Genomic DNA, 20793 nt, shown 5'->3' with positions numbered 1-20793 from the left:
TCACGATTACGGTCTCATGACAAGAGTTGCAGAATGGTTGCATGAATATGGAATCTATTTTTTTTAATTGAAATTATTAAAAATACACATTTAAATCAGAGAATAGTTTTGTTTCACGTGAAAGTACTTTTAAAAATAGGTTGAATCAAATTGGAAATATTACAACAACATAGGAGATGGTCAATAGATGGCAGTAATAAAATGTGCAGGTCTTTTATGAAAGGAAAGAAATCCGAAGAAGGCCACTAGCGGAGCCAAGCCACTCGGCTATGTTATTGACCACTGCATTCGTGTAGATGGAAGAAGGGATTGTTTTACGGAGCCACTTTGATCTAAAACGAAGTTTTTAAAATGGCAAGCGACGAGGAGAGGGGGGTGGTTCGAGTCAAAGTGAAGGTATGTCGGCCAGTTAGCCTGCAATCTTGCTACCCTGTCCAAAATGATTTTGGGCCATATTATATACTTTTCATGTATATATTGTGCGACTACATGTAAACTGTACTCCACCATTTCAATTACATATCAGAGACAGAGGTCGGATCGTGCTACCTGCGAGATTTTTAATGGTCAACATTGTTGTGTAAAGTCAGCGTGCGTTGACGTCATGCTATTTTGATCGACCATGAAGTATACCTTAACGTGTCTGACCTAACTGAAACAAAAGAGAACACACTGCAAGAATTACTAACCTACTTGAGCACTAACGTTAAAGCGGTCCAGGATGACGTCACCTAGTATGCACAACACACGCGTGTGCGTCACACTGTTAAATCAAACGAAGCAGCAGCATTAATATGGTCATGAGTATCAAGGTGTTTGTGGCATTTTTTAGTTTATATTGCTTAATTGTATTTCTTTTACGTTCTGGATGCCAACTAAACAACATTAGCCAGACATTTTCACTACAAGAGATGTGCCAAGCAGTTTTGTCCAGTAACATATACACAGCTTATTATAAACTTGTTTTCCCCCAGTCCATACTTATGTGGTTCCTTTACAAAAACATCAATTAGAATTACACATTGTTGTAGTTGGTAGAGCAGGTTGTCCAGTGACCGAAGGATCACTGGTTCAAATCCCGGCTACAACTGTCCGAGTGCCCTCTGTGCAACACAGAGTACTTTATCTCTTTATCAACAGTATTTAAAGCAACACGAACTTGATGTTATGTTGTTTCAAAAAGTCTACAACCTATTTTTGTGGTAATGTAACACAGGACGGATATTCATATGTATACATGCGAGTGATGATTTGGTTAAATATGGTAATGTACTGTACTGTAATGTATTTCAGAAATGTGATGGAGCACTTCCGGTGGAGTTTCGATCCTTTGCTGTTGACCCTCAAATTACATCACTGGAGGTGTTGCAGCATATCCTAATCAAAGCTTTTGATTTGAATGGGTAAGTCTGGTCCCCATGAGTAAACTTATTTCGACATGAAAAATAGCAAGCAAATCTGTTTGCAATGTGTCAAAATGTTGTTTTTGTTTCCAATCTAGGCGGCGAAATTTTGAGATCAGTTACATGTCTCGAGGTGGAAGCGTTGCAGAGATGTACCTGTCTTTGATGTCTGATGGTGATTTAAATGTTGCATTTGCCAGTGCAGCCAAACCCTATCTGCAACTCAAGATGGATGTGAAACCTTCAGAAGACAGTAAGAGCACAAATAACAACACACACACATGTGTATACTGGTACTTAAATTACAGAACCAAAAACCCAAATCATTTAAGCTTGATATGTTTCTGGACACCATACTGATGTCAGAAATGTTTGTTGGGTGTAAAATGTAGCACAGCCAGGCCTGCCTCTTTTGGGAAATTTTTCATGTTTCAGAATGATGTAGACTGCTATTGTATAGTTATGGTATCATTAGGGAGGTGAGCAGGAGGCTGGTGTTACGAGGTATGTCAGAAAAATTCCACGATTGATGTCAAAAAAAGATATACTTCAAATCCAAACTACAAAGTAGAAGTTTTCCCCTTCACTGTAATCGCTTTGGACTGTGACCTCAGCTCTCTGCATCTATTGAACTTTTTTCCCCACATGATTTTAGATAACAACAAACGATATTTAAAAACAAACGATGAGAAGATGCGAGGATGTCATGCGCGTGTGTTTTTGGGTGGTGGAAGAGATTTAAAGAGGGAGGTGAGGATGTGGAAGACGACCCCAGGAGCAGAAGGCCTTCCATGAGCAGGACTGAGGCCAACGTTGAGCATGTCAAGCAGATGGTGCATGGTGATCATTGATTGATCGCAAAGGAGCTGGGCAGGAACTGGGTCAACGTCCTGCAGATTGTCACTGAAGAAGAAAGTTTGCACAAAGATGGTGCCGAAACTGCTGAACAATGACCAGAAGGATAGACGCGTAAAAGTGTGTCGGGACATCCTCGATCATCTTGAAGGCGCACCAGACTTACTAGGGAGAGTCATCATAAGTTTTTCCACACACTCACCCTGCAGATGAATGTCATGGCAATATTTTATATTTTCCTGTCAGATGTTTTTGTTGACCAGAATAATCATACAACATGCATCCTTTCTAGGAATAATTTTGTGTGTGAATTAATGTCCTCCCAAATAAATCAATGCCATGTGAGAATGGGTGTGACAAAGACAGAAAATATTCGTACAACTTACAAAGTATTCAATTCCCACATAGCAAGTTTAGGACAACAATGGAGAAGGGAATAAAGTCCAACTGGAAGTCACCTTGGAAAGAAAAAAGACTGTGTGGGGGGGCTCTCGGCTGCTTGAGTTACAAAGTTGTTCCGTGTCTATATTTTAAGAAGTGTTGAAGAGCCTTATGTAGCAAAAAAATGGTAGCTGCTTAATCAATGTTTATTGCTAATGCATTTACAATGTGTCATTCTTTGTTCAATTTTAGGTCCTGTTATGGAGGACTGGGACATCATCAGCCCCAAAGATGTGATTGGCTCTGAACAGCTTCTTGCAGAGAGGACTAAGTCGTTGGCATCTGCTGCGCTTCCCTTCACCCAGTCTTTAATGTCCCAGGTAAATGTGTAACCTTCCCCATACGCCCCTATAATTTACACATGTCTCTGTGCTCATGTGGTTGTGACATTTCTATTTAGGTTGGTCGGACACTGACACGAGTCCAGCAGGCATTCAGCTGGTCTTACGGGGAGGAGATCAAGCCTTTCAAGCCCCCTCTGAGTGACACCGAGTTTCATAGTTATCTCAATGGTCAAGGACAGTTGACACGACCAGAGGAATTAAGGCTGCGTATCTACCATGGGGGTGTTGAACCTTCACTACGCAAGGTGCGGCGGGTCCATTAAATACTAATCTGTTAAAATACATTAGCAAAGAATTCCCAGTGCTCATTCTTGTAAAGAATTTGGTAAAAATGTTTAACTGTAAATTGGCCCCCTGTACAAAAACACATTGGTGTCAAAAGCCTATCAGTTAGACCTGGTATTCCATATGGGTATTTTGGTGGAACTGTTTGTTAGGTTTCTGGGACAGTTTTTTTAGCATAGACTCTTGATGTTTAGAGTTACTGTTACGGACGCAGCTGATTGGAAGTGCGCCTCAAAGCTTATTGTTGGGTTTCCACCAGTGGAAAAGGGATTTGATTGGCTTTGACTACCCCAGTGGTCTTCAGAAACTACAGGGAGCAATCAGAGTGCTGTGAGAGGGCCTGTAGTGGTGCATGACTTTCAGGTGTCTTCAAAAAGGAGCGGGCAAACCGTCATGACAACTCGGGAAGGGGAAACAGGCCTTGACACTAGTTGTGCAATGCAATAGTAGAAAACCGACGACAGACACTTAGAGAGTCTCCTAAAACTCCACTGACATAGTTAACAAACTTCTCTGTAGCAAGGTGCCTGTTATGGATGAGATTTACCGAGGTAGGACTCGGGATATGCTTGGTTATGTCTTGCTTTTCCTTGTTGATGTTACATGGAGGTCACTGGGAGCCTCCACGGACTTAACAACAGGGGCCTCTTATTTTTCGCACAGGATGTTGTGTTGCATTCCTCTGAATAAAATGTTCTTCGGTTGTTTTCAGGTTGTTTGGCGGTACCTCCTTAATGTCTACCCTGATGGACTGAGTGGACAGGAAAGGATGGACTACATGAAGCGAAAGACGAGAGAGTATGACCAGTTGAAGAAAGAATGGACAGCCCACGTCAGTCACGAAGACCTTGAATTTATCCGGGGGAATGTACTCAAAGACGTTTTAAGGACAGACCGTGCCCATCCCTACTACGCAGGCTCAGAAGACAGTCCACATTTGACTGCTCTCACAGATTTGCTTACTACCTTCGCCATCACACATCCACAGGTGTTTATAGCTCATAATTTTTTGGCTTTACGTTGAATATGTCCATTTCAAATTCGATGAATAAGATAATGATAGTAATTTAGTCTGATTTTGGTTAAAATATAGCTCACACACACACACTTAATCTCGAAATGTTTTTCTGAAAATTTGTGGTAAGACAATATTTGTCAAGAATTAATACTGGGTACACTTGAGTCAGGGTTTGAAACTCAAACCACTTTTAGATACTGCCACGACAACATGGCTTCTTCCTCTTATTCGTCGTCCTCGTCGTCTTCATAAAAGAAAAAAAAGAGGAATAGTTCAGACAGACAACAAAAATGGCAAGGGACTTAAAATAGCATATTGTAAAAACGCATTCTCTTCCAAGGCTTGACCAATACTCACCTGCAAATTCAATTAAATGTCTCGATGGGGGGAATTTCTACATAAGTGCAAGAAATTACGACTTCATCTGATGAGAAAAAAAACTTGTTGGGGTGTTACATGTAAAATTGCTGTCAATTTTGTATCTGGCTCAGATTTGGATGAAACTTGTTTAGACATACACAGCCAACTAGAGAAGTTTTTATGTGACCAAAATTGATTCTTGGTTGTTTCTCTTAAAAATGAAAAATGTGTGTTCTGAACTTTGTGTATCGCTTCCTTTTCAGATATCGTACTGTCAAGGAATGAGTGATATCGCTTCCCCTATATTAGCTGTGATGGACAATGAAGCACATGCCTACATTTGCTTTTGCGGCATTATGAAACGTTTGGAGGGGAACTTCCGACCTGATGGACATCTTATGTCTATTAAGTTCCAGCATCTAAAATTGCTTCTGCAGTACTCCGATTATGAATTCTACTCATATCTGATTTCTTGCGGAGCTGATGACCTTTTCTTCTGTTACCGCTGGTTACTTCTGGAGCTCAAGCGCGAGTTTGCCTTTGATGATGCCCTAAGGATGCTTGAGGTTACTTGGAGTTCCTTGCCCCCAGATCCTCCTGAAACTGAAGTGGAACTCCTTGGACCACCATTACAGACCGATAGAACACGTTTTACAGACAGAGACATGACCACTGACAGTCGTCTTGGGCCCGACTGGGAAATAAAAGAGAAGCAGCGTAGACGACATATGCTTCGACCATCAAGAGAAGAACAAAATGTGTGTTGGAATACTGTCTCAGAAGACTGTCAGAAAGTTGGACCTGGAAGTGAAAGAGGTATTCCTCAAGCAATTGTGGGTAAGGCAGGTTTGGTGAGTCCTTCTATTGAGGAGAGTTTTGGCGAGTTTAAATACTATACTGCGCAAAATGAAGATTGCGTTGATATCAAGGACACTAAGCAGCAACAGGGTTTGACTAATTCACAGTCATTATCACGGTTTCCAATTCGTCAGTCTACCATTGACAGTGAAGAGGATCCTGGAGAAAGAACACCGCTCATAAAATGCTACAGCAATGGCTTTTCACCAGGATTATCACCTCCCCTACTGCCAATCTGGAAGAGTGACGCAGTACCTCATTCATCTTCAGCCTTACCTTCTGGTTGGTCAGTTGGAACTCCCGACTCTCCTGCACAAACTACATTTGGATTCACAACCAGTGGACAAGAGGCCTTATCAAGAACTGTCCCAAAAGTAATCACATCTTCTGCACAATTACTCAGGAGTACGGGGTTGAACTTGACAAATCCTACTGTAAAAACATGTGCTACATCTCACGCCCATACTCCAAATCGATCCTTTCTCTCATCACCAATTTTGCCTTTTGGAAGAGGTCCTTCACAGCCTGGCTCCAAGTCATCCTGCAACAACCTTCCTTCTCCTAGCAACAGACCCTCAAGCACCACAGCTACTAACATGGACAGTTCCCCCAAACTGGAGACCACCATCAAACCTTGTTCTCTTCCACCTCCCCAAGAGTTTGGAAAAGGCAATCCTTTCATGCTTTTTTTGTGCTTGTCTATCTTGCTGGAACACCGGGACCACATAATCAAGAACAGCCTGGATTACAATGAGCTCGCTATGCACTTTGATCGCCTAGTGCGGCGCCACAACCTAAGCAGGATACTGCAGCGGGCCAAGGCCTTATTTGCAGACTACTTGCAGAGTGAAGTGTGGGACTCTGAGGAGGGGGATGAGGTTAGCTCAGACTCTCCAACATCAGCCACTGCTGCTCAATTCTCCCCATCTTTAACCATCTCTGCTCGACCCATTTATAGCCCTTTATCCTCCCCTCAGTCTTCATCTCGGAACTCAACCTACAACTTGACATCAACCATTCCTTCACCAACATCTCAAGTCTCCCTTTCACATATGTCGTGATTTGCACAAGTATCCCTGACTTGCCATTCTTACTAACCTTTCAGTAAGGTGGCCCACCAGATGCGTGGACTATTTTAGAGTGCTTTTCATGGTGAATTGGGCAATATTTATAAGCTTGATTACATAAAATATATGATTGATTCCAGTACTGATCATGTTATTTGTGTCGCCGTCGCTTGGAGTTATCAACAAATTGGATAGAGCTTCTACTGTATCCTTCCAAGATGACTGCATGCACAGTAATCTCTTACCCCCCCCTCCAGTTTTTAAGTGTGGCTGGATAATTTAGTCAGAATAACATAACTCCAGCCACTTAATGCACAGCACCCATTATGTCCTCTTTAGTGGTTTATAAATTCAAGTTATGTCAGACATTCTTAAGACAAAGAAGAATACTATACATACCTACCAGTCTCCTAATAAACTGTAATTACTTTGAAATAAGACATAGATGACACTGCATATAGGGAATAGCTGCCCGTGCATTGGCTATTAGGAAAATAAAATCAGGGTAACAATTTAGCAATGTGGCGCCACGGTGGTTGACTGGTTCGCACATCCGTCTCACGGGTCTGACGACCCGGGTTCAAATCCGGTGTCAACTGTGTGGAGCTTGCATGTTATCCCTGTGTCTGCATGGGTTTTCCCCGGGTACTACGGTTTCCTCCCCCATTCTAAAATCATGCATGGGGGATTAATTGAAGACTAAATTGTCTGTAGGTGTGAATGTGAGTGCGAATGGTTGTTTGTTTATATGTGCCCTGCGATTGGATGGCGACCAGTCCAGGGTGTACCCCGCCTCTTGCCGAGAGTCATCTGAGATAGGCGCGAGCACACCCGCAATCCTAATGAGGATAAACGGTATGGAAAATGGATGGATGGATTTAGCAATGTGAAAATCCCCTGTCTTCTGTCATCTGGTCATCGTAGTACTTAGTTTGGTCATCTTCAAACTCGGTCCACCTATGAATTATTATTTATATTTTTAGTCACTGGACTTTGACATTGTTTTCTTAAGTGCTCATGTATATGAATGCGCATACTTGCTTTTACAAAATGGTGTCTTATGAGTTCTTGTTTCCTCTCTGAGCTACACAGACATGACAAAACCTGAGTGGGTCTGTCAACAACTTCGAAACTGATATATCATAAGTGTTTTCTTGATAAGTTCACAATGACACAAAAAATCTTGGATTTCAATATGAAAACCCATAACAAATGAGATGAGAGCCTGTATACTGTACTCATTTTTCTTGAAGAGCCTTTAATACGATTCCAAGCAAACTGTAATAGTATTTGTAGTCCTATTTCCATTGAATTATTATATAATAAAACTAAGATTAATTGACAACAATGTAAATGTAATTATATGGACTGGTCACTATTTCAAGAGATGAAACAATTTTGCACTTTTTTTTTTTTTTTTTTTTTGCTGTTTAGTTGAATTGAACAAAAGAACCACATAAACGTCTCAATATGTTGATCTATAGTTTCTGATGTCCACATATTGATGGCTGCTAATGAGTTCCAGCTCTTACAACCAACGTTTTTGCTGTTGTTGCTTCTCTGAGATTAAGACTGCAGTATAAAGTGTAATAGCATGTGATGCTGCATTATTAGAAGTGCCTAATTCTCGGGAGTCTGAAGCCTTCAAGTGTATTTTCATCTGTGCTGAAAATATCTCTCGCTATGATGTACTTGTACTGCTGCCCTTCTGGTTGATTTAATAAACATTACTGCTGTGTTTCAGCAGCATTTAAATTAACTGGTTAGTTGGTTCCATGAACAAATGAGCCACCCGAAATCTTTGCGAAATGCTGTTTTGGCCCATTTGACGCGATGTGAATTGAAACTGAAACTACCACCTCCTAAACTACCATCAAAAAGAAACAACACAATTTATTTTGTGAGGTTATTATACTGTGTTCCATTCTTGTCAACTTTTTACATGTACCTGACAGTGTCAACAAAGAAGAACGTATAACGTGCTACTATATCATGGTTGGACCAAAATATTGTTGTTGTTTTTTTCTTATCAAGTTATGAACATGCTGATTGAGTTAGGCCTGTTGTTCACTTTTCATACACATGAAATGGAAAATGATTTGCTTAAGCATCACCTCGAATCCCAGTGATTGTATGCCAATTATTTCTCTCCCCCCTCCTTGTTAGTTTTGGAACCTTGAGCACCTGACGCTGTATGCCAAAACAATGGGCTGTATTCATACACTTTTGAACTGTTTTGCATTTGAAAATATGAACACAACATTATGGTCCAAGGGGCCTTTTTACCACGACCAGTGAGTTACTTGAATTAATCTACATTTCAGAAGTGTGGTGGGTTGTTTTTTTCTAACAATTTTTTATTTTGAGAGGCCTTTGTTTTATTGTGTAATTTGAAATATTTTTTTGTATTTACTACGCTAACATTTTCTCTTGCCTTCCAACCCTCCTTTTACGAATATCATATTTAATATTTTAAAGAGTACCTGGCTGGACTATGAGCCAATATGTGAATTTGTAAAATTATTACAATCAAGAATTGCAAAGCAGTTACACTTTTTAATCATACTTACAGTATGATTGTATAATGGGCACAAATAAATAGTCTCTGCAACTCAGTGTTTGTTTTTACATTTTGGCAAAGTTCAATAGATTGTTTGCTATCATCATAAGCATGACTTAATAAAAGATGTATACCATTTCTTTGTTAAATTTTTAAAGTGCTTCCTTAGCCTATAGTCCGGAGCCAGTACTCCTGACCCAGTTATTAATTTTACAGAAGGTAAGCTTGTCAGCAAATCAGCTCCTTGCCTTCCTTGTGTCCTACCTGCATCTCATCTTTGTTATAATCTATTCAGTTTTTCCTTTTATCCTTGTAGTGGTAATACTGGGTACTGTTACTGTGATTTTTGTAAAGGTACAAGTTAGTTGCAGTGTGTCTTCTAGACGAGCTTTATGAAAAGAGCTCTGGTCAGCCTCGAACAAAGGGGTGGACAAACGTTTGTGTTCAAGAGCCCCTTTTGATTAGAAATAATAAAAAGAAAATTGCAAAATATTGAAATAAATTAAATAATAAATAAAGAATATTAAATAAATAGTATGCAAAATATGTACCATTTTTATTTTGATAAAGAAATACGTTCTAATTTTAGAAGTTTACTAATATTAATAAATGTAGTTATAATTAACAAATTAATAAAATAAACGAAACATTGTTAGATAAACATCTGGGGGGGATGAGTCGCAATGAGCGTGTGACTCCAGACGGAGGCAATAATGCGACATTGGTGACGTGTGAGCAGCCATGGTTCGTCAAAGAAGAAGGAGGGCCCCCGCAAGGCCGACGCTGTTGTTTCCCGTTCCGGGGCAGCCGTATCTCACACAAAAACAAGGCAAAATGTTGACCCGACTGGCACGTCTCGGGCCAGTTTTGACCCGCTTAAGCACTCGTGTACCGGTTCGGTGCGTATCCCAGTCGAAGCCGAGCAGCGCTGCCGGTGCGACTTCTGTGACTGAACTGCAGCAGGCTGCACCAAGTGGCAGCCATGGTGAGGTCAGCCGTTATGTCAAGGTGAGTTCCTCTGATTTTACACGCTACCTCTTCATTCGGGCTTACTGGAACGAACAAAAAGATTTCTGCATGTTACATTTGAATGTCTTGTTGACGTTGTCGTGTTTGTAATGACAGACGCCGACGAGGCCGTAGATAATCTTAATGTTACAAATCATTCCACATTCAATTTGATGTCACTGTTAGTCTTAGTAGAGAGTGGCACACCTAGCTGCCAGTTAGAGGAGGCATATTAATATATATCGTAAACAGCTAATTCTGTAATTCCACTTGCGCGCCCATAGAGATTCGATCGCATTTTCACTGATGGATGCAGCATTTCATCACGGAAATACACTTGTCTATTAATGTAGCAATGTGGCGCATGATATCTCCAAACACAAACACCCCTCCACGTCCACGTAGGCAATTTAGTCCAGCCTAGCTGTGAAACGTGGTGTGGGTCTTCTTATTATGCTACTTTGCCCCTATGTTATGTTATAATATCTTAATTACCAGTGGGCGGATGTGCAGAACCGCTCACTCACAGACACATTTTCAGAAATAGTAAAAAAAATAAAAATAAAATTCACACTTGATTATTGGCGAGGCACTCTAGACACAACGTCACAACATACAATCATTAAAAAGTCAATCTATTATAAAATATGTCCCCTTTAACTGACATTTAATCAGATTTAAATAATGTTGGACATATACAGTGCTAGGGTTGGGCATCGTTTCAATTTGAGCAATTACGGTCCCGATTCTGGTTCCTCATTTCGGTTCCGGATTGAAACAATTCACGATTGTGATTCTTTTAGGGGGCTGGGTCAAAAACGTTTGCATGGTTTAAATAAAGGGTGTCCAAATTATGAACATCCATTTTCTTAGCAGCCCGCAGCATAGACTAAAATGAACATTTGACTCGGGGTTCTTTATAACAAGTATCAATATCAAACCTATGAACTAAAAGTGAATGCGTGTGGAACTACCACAAATGACATGATGATTGCGTTTAGATTTTTACGCTGTGACATGCTTATTCAATTTAACAGACGTCTGACATTATTTGTGGACCTTACTACCTTCAATGAAGCCTGTCTAGTCATAGTGGATTATCGACTGGAGTACCTTTTCAAGTCTCGCTCCGAGGGCTTTCGAGATAATCTTGATATCTACATTAATCAGTGATATTGTCGATAATTAACCGGGAGAGTGGGGTCTTTACCTGACCTTAGTAATAACTTAATTGAAGCTGTTTTCATATGGCTACTAATTTTAACTTTATCGTTTATCTCCTTGACTGTTCTGAGAAATAGAGGTGCTAGTATTGGCCAGAAATGTTTAATGAATTCGACAGGGATTCCGTCCGGGCCAGGTGCTCGTCCCGATTGCATATTTTTAATGTGTTATGTAATTCTGTGATGGTTAAAGGAACATCAAGGCTGTCTTTAATTTGTATATTTAATTGAGGAATGTTGTTAAAGAACACATAAACACATTATTAAAACAACAAGCAGAAGAGGAGGAGGAAATTGATGCGAAAAAAAACAACAAAATATTCGATTAAAATGCCGAGACACTTCCTGGCACAAAAGCTGACAAATATAAACTGAACCCTTCACCGTTGATGTTTTGAATAACACCCTGCGACAATTTTATTGTCATATTTATTGACTGCCATACAGTCAACGAAGACTGCCAGAGAGTACAGCGTTGCCAGCGTGAGAGCTTGCATCAACCATCACATGTAAATATACCGAATATATACAGCGGCTGAAATAAGTATTTAGCATGTCACCATTTTTCTCAAATATATATCCAAAGGTGCTATTGACCTGAACATTTCACCAGATGTTGGGACCAACCCAAGTAATGTGTAATAATGTAAAATGACACAGGGAAAAAGTATTGAACACGCCAACTCGTATTTTTATTTACTACTTTGTACAAAAGCCTTTGTTTGCAACGACATTTTCAAAACGCATCCTATATGGAGAAACTAGTCTCATGCATTGCTCTGGTGTGCTTTTGGCCCATTCCTCAACACAAGCAGGTCTTGAAGGTTTTGTGGGCTTCTTTTGTGTACCATGAGTTTCATTCCATAGATTTTCGATTGGATTCAAGTCAGGTGACTGGCTGGGCCATTCTAGCAGCTTTATTTTTTTTTAATTGAAAGCAATTGAGAGTTTCCTTGGCAGTATTTTTTGGATCATTATCCTGCTGAAATGTCCACCCTTGTTTCATTTTCATCATCCTCATATATGGCAGCAGAGTTTTGTCAAGAATGTCTCGGTACATTTGCCCATTCATCCTACCTTCAATAATGTGAAGTTTACCAGTACCATTTGCTGAAAAGCAGCCCCACACCATCATGTTCCCACTTCCGAACCTCACTTGGTGCTTTTAGGGTGATGTGCAGTGTAATGTCTTCTCAAAATGTGGTGTGCATTATGCCATCCAAAGAGTTCAATTTTGCTCTCATCAGATCAGACTATACTCTCCCAGTATTTAACTGGCTTGTCCAAATGTTGTTCAGCAAACATTTAACAGGCTTTAACATGCTTTTTCTTCAGCAATGGGGTCTTGCGTGGTGAGCATGCATACAGGCCATGGCGGTGGAGTGCATTACTCACTGTTTTCCTTGTGACAACAGTACCTGTTAATTCCAGGTCTTTTTGAAACTTTCCACAGGTGGTCAACTCAACTCTTCTAATTATTCTTTGCAGTCCTCTGTTAGAAATCTTGCGAGGAGCACCTCATCGAGGCAAATTCATGGTGGTATGATTGCCTTTCCACTTACGTATTATGGCCCCGAATGTGCTCACTGGAACATTCAGAAGCTTAGATATGCGCCTGTAACCAATGCCATCATTATGTTTTGCAACAGTTAGTTTCCGATGGTCTTGAGACAGCTCTCTGCTCATCATGAGATGTGTCTTGAGTCACACCTTGCCAATGAGACATTTTTGTAGGCCATCAATTAGGACTGAACCAGCTCATTTGCACTGACAAGGGGCTAGATTGCTGTTTGATTAATGATAGATTTTAGGTGTTTTCTTGGCTTTCCATGCCTTTTTGCACCTCCCTTCCTGTCTTCAATACTTTTTCCCTGTCACATTTCACATTTTTACACACAACTTAATTTCTGATCTTATTTGTTCTACTTTCTTGGTATGTATGGCTTACTTGGGTTGTTCCCAACATCTGGTGAAATTTCCAAGTCAAGCCTTAGGAAGTATATTTAGTGAGAAAAAAATGGTGATGTGTTAAATACATATTTCAGCCGCAGTATTTGTAAAAACTAGTGATGCACTGAAATTTCAGCCACCGAAATGTTTTGGCCAAAAGTGCATTTTCGGTTTCGGACCGCAAGACAAAAATAAAATTACCGAGAGTGAGTGTATACACATCAGAATAAAGAATCCTTTACTATTAACAAGCAATGCCCTGTAGAGCTTTGCTGATTATCCAGTTGAATTGACTGGGAGGTCACTTTATTACATACACCCTACACTCACAGTTTGATAATGACATAGTTCCATACAGCAAACATAAATGTGAAATAAGCTTAAGAGTTTAAATAACACATACATTCAACAAACTACTAGTAACATAAACGCATTGATAACAAAGACGAGCGTCTTTTTTGCTGTTATTTGCATGTTGCAATGAATTATGGGTACCGATTGATTTTTTTCATCATCATGCTTGCAGCTACTAGCCCAAACAGAGCGTCCCTATTGTCACCCACTTTTCATGGGTGGAAAGCTTGTTGCATGCTGTTTAGCGCTCCCCCATTTACCTAGAAGCTACAGCTATCCCGGCTAAATACGATGCAGAGGCTCAGAGGGGAACGTTCACCTCGTGTCCGTTGTCAAGGCAGCATAAGTCACTAATCATCGTCTCCATGACAGTGAATAAAGTACACTTTTAGACAAGTATCGTAATGACGAATCCTAGAGGATAAGAGAAGAGACTAAGCCATCACATGAAGTCGCAAAACACCAAAATAAGTGATTTGGTGGTACAGTACACTCGTCACATTGGTCTGGCCGGAACCGGGTTATAACGGAGGTAAGCCAACTTTGAAGACTAAAATAGCAGGCAAATTAGTACGTTTTTAAAGAGGAAAATATAGAGGAAAATATATTCAATAACACTAGACAGCTACATAGAGACAAGGTCCGGAAACCAGAAATCAATAGGCTTTACACGATCAGGATATTGGGGGCCAATCACTGATCACTGAGTTTAAAAATACGATAACTGGTCGACCGATCCGATCACAAAATGGAGGAATGTCTATTTAAATGACCTGTTCATTTACTGTATATACTTGCGTACTTAATTGCTAAAAAAATATATTTACAATCAATAATGTATCTTTGTTCATAGTGACAGACAGAACAAATGAAAGGACTTCTATTAGATGGCAGGAAGTAAATGCAGTAATTCGTGTATCCACTTTTTGTGACATTTTTGTTTGTTGGTGTGCCGTGAGATTTTTCAATTGTAAAATATGTTCCTTACCTCCATGGGGTTGGAAATTGCTGGTCTAGTCAGATCATGTATTCTAATCAGTCAGGTCAAACCAACATTACAACGTGACAGAAATAATGGGTGCTAACTTCCATCCATCCATCCATTTTCTGAGCCGCTTCTCCTCACTAGGGTCGCGGGCGTGCTGGAGCCCATCCCAGCTATCATTGGACAGGAGGCGGGGTACACCCTGAACTGGTCCCCGGTCCTCAGAACTGTGAGGCAGACGCTCTAACCAGTCGGCCAGGTGTTAACGTACTATAATTAAATTACTTTATTTTTAATTAAATTACTTCACCCACACCGAAACTTTAGAGCATGATTTGACAGAACGGCAGCATGTTTACGTCCAACCATTCGTGGTACCGCTAACTTGCTAGGCTACATAACATTTTATTGCCGGCTTGCGAGCCGTATCGTATTAAATGTACGTGAACATACCTCAAGCAAGGTTTAAACAAACATCCTCTCCTGTCCTGAGCACCGGTGACAACCAGCGCACGTTTTTCCCCATTTTGTCCTTCTAATACAAAGTCGGCGCGCTCCACTCTTGTTGTCGTCGCCACGATAACGGGTGTATCAGGTCACATTTGAGTTGACAAGGTAAAGCCCAATGATCGTAAAAAACGGGATGCGGTGGTATCGGAATACAAGATGTTATTGCAGTAGTCTGACATAGTGCAATCGTGAAAGAGAAAATTTGTCTTGTAGTCTGATCCGGGCATTACGTGTTGTCTGTTCCACACCTCCGACATGTTTTTTGTTTTTGTTTTGTTTTTTAAATAACTTCATTGGCCAACAGAAATTTACAGTACTACATCACCAAAGACATTTTGCACATTCAATAACAACAAGCCGTTGTTCACTGTCAAACTTCAACAACTTTGCCAAGCTAAAGAGGACACCGATCGAAGTGGGGATATAGCCCTGTATAATTGCGCCAGAAATCAGCTGACTAAAGAAATTATCATCGCAAAGAAATGATATGCAGAAAAGCTGGAAAAACAGTTTTCTGCTAACGACTCCAAGTCAGGCTAGCGTGGATTACAATCGCTAACCAACTACAAGCGACCACCCCCCCAAACAGAGAACAATAAAGGACTAGCTGACGAATTGATCACCTATTGCAGATTTGAAAAGGACACTTTCACAACCACCCAGCCATAGCACCAATCACCATCGCACCTCTGACTTCTGCATTAACCATTCATGAACAGGATGTGAGACACATCTTCAAACTTTAAAAGGTCAACAGACTGGCAGACCCACATCTTGTGTCCCCATCCTGCCTCAAAGTCTGCGTGGACCAGCTCGCTCCAATCTTCAGACAGATCGTCAACAGATCTCTGGAACTGCGTGAAGTACAATCCTGTTTCAAACACTCCACCATCATCCAAGTCCCCAAGCAACCTGAAATCTTGGGTTTGAATGTGTACAGGCCTGTCGCCCTGACATCTGTGGTCATGAAGTCTTTTGAACGCCTTGTGCTGGACCACCTCAAGAGCATCATGGGACCCCTGCAAGACTCCCTGCACAGTTTGCCTACCGAGCAAACAGGTCTGTGAATTACGCAGTCACCATGGGACACCACTTCAGCCTAGAACACATCGACGGCACGGTGCCTATGCGAGGATCCTGTTTGTGGACTTCAGCTCTGCGTTCAACACCATTATCTCTGAACTCTTCTCCTCCAAGCTTCTCCATCTGCCAGTGGATTTACAGCAGGTGAGGCTGGGGGTACACCCAACTTCACAAACTCATTTTTAACTGCACATGTTCACATTTGCAGATGAAATTATTTAACAAACAACACATTATATGATATATATAAAGGCATTGCTTCACACAAAGTGTCACGCTCTTACTGCATAAGGATTGGAGGCGTGCCCCGCCCTGATTACCTTTTTTCACTCTCTCAGCTTTGTGCATATTACTTACGTCACGCAACTCACAGCACTTCCGGTTCTGCAGTGCTTGTGTAAAAATAAAAGCATGAGTATCAAAATAAGAGTCTATATGTATAAATGAAGTGAAACTTGCCTGACAGGCAGAACAATCCCCATGGTCCGTATTGGACCCCTTGGCGGGCCGTATATTTGATATCACTGGCTTGCAATTCTCCAGACCTAAATCCCATAGAAAATCTGTGGCGAGAGATGACTGTTCGACTTGCCAAGGCACAGCCTCGAACCCGTCAGGATTTGGAGAGGATCTGCAAAGAAGACTAGTCCAAAATTCCTCCCAAGATGTGTGCAAACCTGGTCATCAACTACAAGAAACAAAAATCAGTCAGGGATCAAATCATTATTTCCTCCACTGTCCATACTGTATCTAGTACACATTTACATCATTAGACATACATAAGTACATGTATTCACCTTAATGAGCACCGGCATGATCACCTACATGTGAAAACATGCACATATGTATTTAAACACAAACAGGTATACGTGCCCACACATTTACACACAATATTCACCACCATACAACCACCATGTACATGATAACATATTTTGTAGCGTGTTGTGGGAGTGCTGAGTTTTGATTCCGACTTTTGAGATCTGCACAATAGCTGTTCTCAAAATCACATCATATATTTTTTTTATTTTTTTATTTCTCATCAATTTGGCTTTGCTAAAGGACCATAGAACCTATTTCTTGTCATGTGTCATTCTGCAAATACAACTGTCATTACATTATTGTATATTTTGCAATTTAATGCCACAACTTCATATTGAATGTCAAAACTGAACAAGTCAATATTTTGCTCAAACTATTAAAAGAAAGAAAATATGAGTGTTGTTCAGTTTTTCTGGTGGCGTCTGTTTGTTTTTGGCGGAGATGCAAATGTTCCTGACAAAATGTCCAGAGTGTCCGTGAGAGGTGGTGATAGGGGTTGGCATCTCTCCCTTTGCCATCTATTGAAAGAGCATTTAATTGTTCTTCCTGTCACTGTATGTCGCTGTCATACACAATGAACAAAGATGAATAATTATGAATAATTTTGGGATAAATTAAATGAAATTGGGGTGGCACGGTGGCCGACTGGTTAGAGCGTCAGCCTCACAGTTCTGAGGACCGGGGTTCAATCCCCGGCCCCGCCTGTGTGGAGTTTGCATGTTCTCCCCGTGCCTGCGTGGGTTTTCTCCGGGCACTCTGGTTTCCTCCCACATCCCAAAAACATGCATTCATTGGTGACTCTAAATTGCCCATAGGTGTGACTGTCAGTGCAAATGGTTGTTTGTTTGTATGTGCCCTGCGCTTGGCTGGCAACCAGTTCAGGGTGTACCCCGCCTCCTGCCCGATGATAGCTGGGATAGGTTCCAGCACGCCGGCGACCCTAGTGAGGAGAAGCGGCTCAGAAAATGGATGGATGGATGGATAAATTAAATTGGATAATTTTCTCATAGCACCCTTGATGTTCTCTCACGACACACTAGTTGGGAATCACTGACTCAGCCTATCGTTCGCTGTCTTGCACAATAATTGCCCTCAGGAGACCAAAAGCCAATGACATAAAGTAACCAATTGTAACATTAATACTTAAGTTATTTTGGAACACATCACATTGTTGCTGTACTGCAGTTTTGTGTTCAAATTGTGGTGTACTTAGCGTGGCAGTTATGGAAAATCGGACTGGTTGCTTAACAAATTTCTTAATATTCTCTGAATTATTGTTTTTACAGAATCCAGATTACCATGGCTTCTCCAGTGACCCAGTGGTTGATGAATGGAACATGAGAATAGGCTTCTTCTTTGGCATTTCTCTGTGTCTTGTCATTGGAGGAACGTTCATTCATTACTTACCAGACCATGGGTAGGTTCCTTTTGTTTTTTTAATTCCTCAGGTAGTATCATGATTACTAGGGGTACAACGGATAAAAAAAACTCATGTATGTGAACTCAGGCTTCAAAAGGTCAAAAATTGGGACATTCTACTATGCTAGCCATGACTGCTGTCTATCGCTGCGCTTGACGAGTGTGGATTGAACATGGTGCTTTCGTGCGAACATGCAAATCTTATTTTTTTTTCACACAACACCAACTGAGACGTGTGCAGCATGGTTTAATTTACTCCAGCGTGGTGCTGTAAATTCGGCATATGAATTTTTTTAAAAGTGTCGCCCTAAGTGTGTCTGTGTGTTTTAAAAAAACAACAAAAAAGCTCACGTGACATGCGAGTGAGCGCAGCAGTTAGATGTGTATGTGCGCTGTAAAAACATCAACCATAGTTTGTAATTGTGTGCTTATCTTGTATTTCCCTCTCGCTGCTACTGAGGGGTAGTTCAATTGAGTTTTTCCTCCAAGCAAAGAGGAACGACCGCTCGCTGCGGGCTTGGCCGACAGGCTCACTGGCCTTCATGTGGGGAGCCGTGCAGCCATGACAAGCCCTCGCAATTATATGTTTCTAAAGTAGTAATTTTTTTATAATAAATTGGTTATACAGTCCTAAACTGATCATCTGTATGCAGTAATCCCCCCTTCATCACGGGGTACAGTCCAGTCCACCTCCACAATAAATGAAATCCGTGACTTAGAAATACCCCATTTAACACTCTTTATTTTACACCCTACGCATGTTTTGTTGCATTTACACCACTGAAATTTTTTGAAAGGTCATTAATAAAACAAGACAAACACATTTAAGCACATATTTAGAGAGCGCAACAGGAACTGGATAACAGAAAAAATATAATATATAATTTTTAAAATAATAATAAAAATATAGAAACAACTGTAATTAAAATCTGCAAAATAGTGGGACCGCGAAATATGAAAACACACACACAGCCGTCGAAGCTTGTATTTTTAAGCCATGCTGTGGAGTCACCTCCACACTTTTCTTCTCACCACCTCTCTGCTCACTCAGTGAGATTGTAGTTTTCAAAATAGCAACCTGGACTAGACACGGGTAAGTCTCGTTATTATGCAGGAGTGTTTCTACAAATGTCGATATTAGCTCATATTAGCTAACGTTAGCTAGTTGTGGGATCTTTTCATGCAAATGCCTCTGGGGCATAAGCCAGAGAGGTTTGGAGGTGACTCCAGACTGCATGCACATACTCTTGGACCAGTCCGCGGACCACGCTCCAACCGTGGAGAGTGATCCGTAAAGATCACGGATCAAAGATGATCCATTGCACCACTAATGTTTACCCTAATGTAGAATCACAGATTCCAGTTTTATTTCGCCTGTGTTCCAATTTTTTGTGGTAGTAGCAGTACATGGTATCTGAAAATAGACCTGTCCTTCATGCTATCCCACTCATTCTCTTCTTCTATTTCTCTGTGTTTGTGTTCCAGGATGCGCCAGTGGGCCAGAAGGGAAGCAGAACGTGTGATCCTGCAGAGAGAGAAGGAGGGTTTGCCTCTGATCGATGAAAACTACTATGATCCCAACAAAATTGTTCTTCCCAGTGATGGAGAGGAGTAGAGTGAACAATGATCCACTTACTGTAGTTCACAAATATTGTATTTCACTATTAGAAAATAAAACGTAATTGTTTGATTCTGTAAATAAAATGTGTAGACTATGCTTCTCAAAGTGAATCAAACAAAATATTTTAAAGCCAAGCTTCAGGATTCGTTGGTTCCCAACACTGATACAATGTAGATCAAGGTTCAGAATTTTGTTTTTGACTATTACCTACATTAAAAAAAATATGATTGTGTGTGTGTGTGTCTGTCGGCGCTCTCTCTCTCTCTCATATACAGACACACCTCATCCATTTTCTGTACCTATCCCAGTTGACTGGGCGAGAGGTAGGGCACACCCTCAAATGGTCACCAGGCAATACAGGGTACACACAGACAACCAACCATTTGCACTTACATTCACACCTGCGGGCAATTTAGAGTCTTCAATTAACCTACAATGCATGTTTTTGGAATGTGGGAGGAAATTGGACAGCATGCAAATTCCACACAGGGGAGATCGGATTTGAAACCAGGTCCTCAGAACTGTGAGGCAGATGTGCTAACTAGTCGTCCACTCTGCTGCCCTCTTCAGACTTCAATGACGGATTAATTGATAGGATGCCACCTGTGCACAAGTCCAGTCGTGAAATTC

At 40.9% G+C, this 20793-nt stretch overlaps 2 protein-coding genes across 2 annotated transcripts; both read left to right on the top strand.

The window, feature by feature from the left end:
- Window positions 1-37: 37 nt before the first annotated feature.
- On the top strand, window positions 38-9268 carry tbc1d25 (TBC1 domain family, member 25). The gene is made up of 7 exons (XM_061686910.1): window positions 38-396; window positions 1294-1403; window positions 1502-1656; window positions 2892-3019; window positions 3100-3288; window positions 4041-4316; window positions 4970-9268. The coding sequence occupies exons 1-7, from the start codon at window positions 352-354 to the stop codon at window positions 6623-6625; spliced, it is 2559 nt and encodes an 852-aa protein (XP_061542894.1). The 5' UTR covers window positions 38-351; the 3' UTR covers window positions 6626-9268.
- A 679-nt stretch (window positions 9269-9947) lies between these two features.
- Window positions 9948-20395, top strand: ndufb11 (NADH:ubiquinone oxidoreductase subunit B11). The gene is made up of 3 exons (XM_061700078.1): window positions 9948-10199; window positions 18410-18540; window positions 20028-20395. The coding sequence occupies exons 1-3, from the start codon at window positions 10026-10028 to the stop codon at window positions 20155-20157; spliced, it is 435 nt and encodes a 144-aa protein (XP_061556062.1). The 5' UTR covers window positions 9948-10025; the 3' UTR covers window positions 20158-20395.
- Window positions 20396-20793: the final 398 nt, after the last annotated feature.

The sequence above is a fragment of the Phycodurus eques genome, chromosome 1, assembly GCF_024500275.1.
Source record: "Phycodurus eques isolate BA_2022a chromosome 1, UOR_Pequ_1.1, whole genome shotgun sequence".
Taxonomy (NCBI): domain Eukaryota; kingdom Metazoa; phylum Chordata; class Actinopteri; order Syngnathiformes; family Syngnathidae; genus Phycodurus; species Phycodurus eques.
Note: the sequence above shows the minus strand (reverse complement) of the source record. Positions and strands in the feature narration are given on the sequence as shown.